Source organism: Miscanthus floridulus, chromosome 8 (genome assembly GCF_019320115.1).
Source record: "Miscanthus floridulus cultivar M001 chromosome 8, ASM1932011v1, whole genome shotgun sequence".
Classification (NCBI taxonomy): domain Eukaryota; kingdom Viridiplantae; phylum Streptophyta; class Magnoliopsida; order Poales; family Poaceae; genus Miscanthus; species Miscanthus floridulus.
The window spans coordinates 228,924,974-228,928,625 of record NC_089587.1 but is presented as its reverse complement, the minus strand read 5'-3'; the positions used below and the strand labels follow the sequence as shown (position 1 = coordinate 228,928,625).

The 3,652-nt window shown below is 43.8% G+C and overlaps 1 protein-coding gene across 1 annotated transcript; it reads left to right on the top strand.

Moving 5' to 3' along the window:
- Positions 1–854: 854 nt before the first annotated feature.
- On the top strand, positions 855–3,362 carry LOC136475273 (uncharacterized). The gene is made up of 5 exons (XM_066472827.1): positions 855–1,280; positions 1,359–1,562; positions 2,299–2,382; positions 2,488–2,610; positions 2,689–3,362. Exons 1-5 carry the CDS (start codon positions 1,029–1,031, stop codon positions 2,824–2,826), a joined length of 801 nt encoding a protein of 266 aa, XP_066328924.1. The 5' UTR covers positions 855–1,028; the 3' UTR covers positions 2,827–3,362.
- Positions 3,363–3,652: the final 290 nt, after the last annotated feature.

Below are 3,652 nucleotides of genomic sequence, written 5' to 3'. Positions count from 1 at the left end.
TTTTAAGTTCGGATTTTTGGTTATTTGGATAACCTGGGTTGTTAAAAAAGATCTGATTTTTTTTCCAAGATATTCTAATCAAATGTGTATACGTGTTTTGGAAAACTTTCCAGTGATAAAATGTATGAGGCGCAACCAACATAAATGCATACTCCTTCCGTCTTAAAATAAGAGACGTTTTGACTTTCAGACATCTTGTTTGATCGTTCATCATATTCAAATTTTTTGTATAAATTATAAAATAAATAAATCATTATTAAAGTATTTCTAATGATAAAATAGGTCATAACAAAATGGATGATATTTATATAAAAATTTTGAATAAGACGGACGGTCAAACAAGAAGTTCGAAAAGTAAAAAATATCACTTATTTTGGGACGGATGGAGTATTATATACTCCCTCCGTGTAGAAAAAAATACAATTATGGGATCCGTACTGGTCAAAGTAGCTAAAGTTTGATTAAATTTATAGTAAATAGTATTAATAGTTATGTCTCTAAATAAATTTATTATGAAAATATATTCTATGATTAATCTAATGATACTAATTTTGCATCAGAAAAATATTAGTGTTTTTTATATATTTTTTATCAAAGTTGAAAGTGATTGACTTCATGCTCGTTATGTCTCTTTTTTTTTTCTTCATTGGGCTCGTCAACTGAGGCAGGAACTAACTCAAAAAAGAAAAAAACTGCGGCAACAACTGCCCAACAAGTGTCCGTGTTTGGGCCGTATGGATAGCAGAAGAAGCAAACGAATGGAGGCCCAGACCAACTAGTTAGGGTAACTAAACAACGCCTGGGGAGTGGAGTGGAGCCGCAACCGGCAACGGCATCGGCAACCCCCAACGCCAACGGTTCTCTCCCCAATCGGCGGAACGGAAGGATCGCAACCAATTCGATTCAATTTCAAATCCAAATCGCAAGGCCTGACGAGTGACGACTCCTCCTTCCTCTCCTCTACCCGGAAGCCTGCCCGCATCGGATCGGATCGCGCCGGAGCCTGCCGCCGTGCCGTCACCGAAGCCATGGGACCCACGCCGCCGCAGCCGCCGCCGCCGCACACGGAGGATACTAGGGTTGCGCAGCTCCCGCTCCCCGGCGGCGCCGAGGAGTACGTGCGCGACTCCATCCACGCCTCCCTGGGTCTCCCCGTCTCCGATCGCTCCCTCCGCCTCAAGCTCCTCGCCTCCGAGGACCAGCGCCACCGCCTCCAGGACCACGTCTTCTCGCTCGAGGAGGACCTCCGCGCAGCCCAGCGCCGCATCGACCTCCTCAAGGTACACAAGTCACAACGGACTCTCTCTGCTCTCCCCCGTTCGCTCTTGATTCGCCATCCACTTCCTCTCCTTCCCCAGGCCGAGGCCGCCATGAACGCCACCGGCCTCCGCCGCTGCGTCGAGGAAAAGGAGGCCATGACCGCCGCGTACGCCGACCTCTCCGACAAGAGCAGCAAGGAGTGCCGGCTCTACGAGCGGGACCTCGAGCGCGCCATGGAGTCCTGCGACGACCTCGCAAGGGAGAACGACGACCTCCGCGCACGCCTAAACCAGAACGCAGATGTCAGTTTCCTCCTCTCTTTTTCCCCCTTCCTGATTCCTGATTTCCTAACTACTGGTGCTCTGCTTAAGATCCGTGCTTTCCACTGTCTGGTGGTATTCAAGATATAGATATACATGAAACCGCAAGTTTTGCCTTGTGTGGAGATTACATTTACATCACAAATCCATTCCAATCCAATCACACTAGTATCTACTGTAATTTCGTCACCGTATTCAAAATATAGATATACATGAAACCTCGAGTTTTGCCTTGCATGGAGATTACTTTTACATTACAAATCCAATCCAATCACACTAGTATCTACTGTAATTTCGTCTTTGGGCAGGGTTTTCGGTTTAGGTTTCTATAAACAGGGATGTCCTTAATCCTCCAAAGGTGTCATTTTGCATGAACGTGAAGCGCGATCCCATTTGTCAACCTTCACAAGTTTTTGCTAGTCACAATAAATTTGCGTAATACAGTAATAGATTGTTGCAATTCCTTCAAGTTTGTACTGCACATGCGTTTGTAAATAGGTAGCGTAATACGCCAACATCAGATGATTTGTTTTACTAGATTCCTCTCACCAGTACTATTATTCGACCCATTCGTTTGTGCTGGTTTGGCTTATAAGCCATGGCTGAAAGTATAGTTAACTGATAAGCCATGGCTTATAAGCTAAATACGACAAAGCGAACAGGCTGATTATGTGTTTGCCTTTGGCTTTGACCTGATCAATGCCAACATGTTATGCAGTTGGCAGCATTGATGGCTCAAGTGCAAGAACTACAGAAGGAAAAGGAGATTCTGAAGATGAATCTTGATACAGCGGAGGCGGAGGTATATCAAAAGCACTCATGTCCTTGAGATTCTTGTGTTTTTACATGACTGGTTAGCTATTGATAACAGGCAAATCAATTGTTTTCTTGATTGCTGTCCTTGAAGGTCGTCACGCTGAGTGAGGACAACAGGGCTCTTGATGAAGAGATCAAAAGGCTACTGGGTTTGCTGGAGAAGGAGCGACAGCGCCGGTCCGAAAGAAAGAAATCTGCCAGTACATCCACCAAGGTAAATTGACAAATTCTGTCGCTGGCTAAGAGGAAGCAAAGTGTGATGGGATGATGTGATGAATGATTTTTGTTGCAGAATAAGCGCAAGTCGTCTAGCTTGAGGGATGGCAGCCCCGCTGGCCGAGCTCTTGATTTTGGCTGTGCAGATTCTTCATGGCATCCACTGTCCCCATTGCCCCACGACTCCCCAGACTACAGGGCGCACAAGAAGTGAAGGCAACAACCAACAAACCAACCAACCGTTCAGAGCATTTCCGGATTAAAGGGTGTTAGGATCCGGTGACTAAAATTCAGGAGGTGCCACGTGAGGGTGTTGCATGGGGTGTTCGGATACTAATAAAAATCAAATTACAGAATTCATCAGTACTCCACGAGACGAATTTAATAAGCCTAATTAATTCGTCATTAACACATGTTGACGGTAGCACTATATTGTCAAATCATAGACTAATTAGGCTTAAAAGATTCGTCTCGTAACTTAGTTGCAAGCTGTGCAATTAGTTTCGTAATTAGTCTATATTTAATATTTCATACATGTGTCTAAACATCCAATAGGACACCGACTAAAGTTTATGAGGAGAAACCAAACACCCCCTAACTTGTGCGCAACACGAGTGTTGCATCGTGCCACTGATGATCTGTGTAAGGAAAATTGACTCTAGGCCTATTTACTTTGAATTTTGGTGTTTGATGACCAACACAATCAAATTGAACTAATGAATTTGTAAATAATTGTTTTATAGTTCAATAGGATGCAAGACAAATCGTCACAGTGCAACATTTGTGACGCTACAAAGATGACGACCAGAATTTTGTCATAACTTCGTCACAGATATCTTTCCATGACGCTTTTAGCGTTTACTATGACATTATTAGATCGTCTCAGATGTGCATTTTTTTAGTAGTGAAGGCACACACGAGAAGATCTTGATGATGAGTGCTTACGCCCTCACCTCTTGTGATGGTGTTCTTCACTTGAAGAATCATCCCATGACCATATTGATGTGAGGACTTGGTTCTTGCATGTCTTCTTCTTTGTT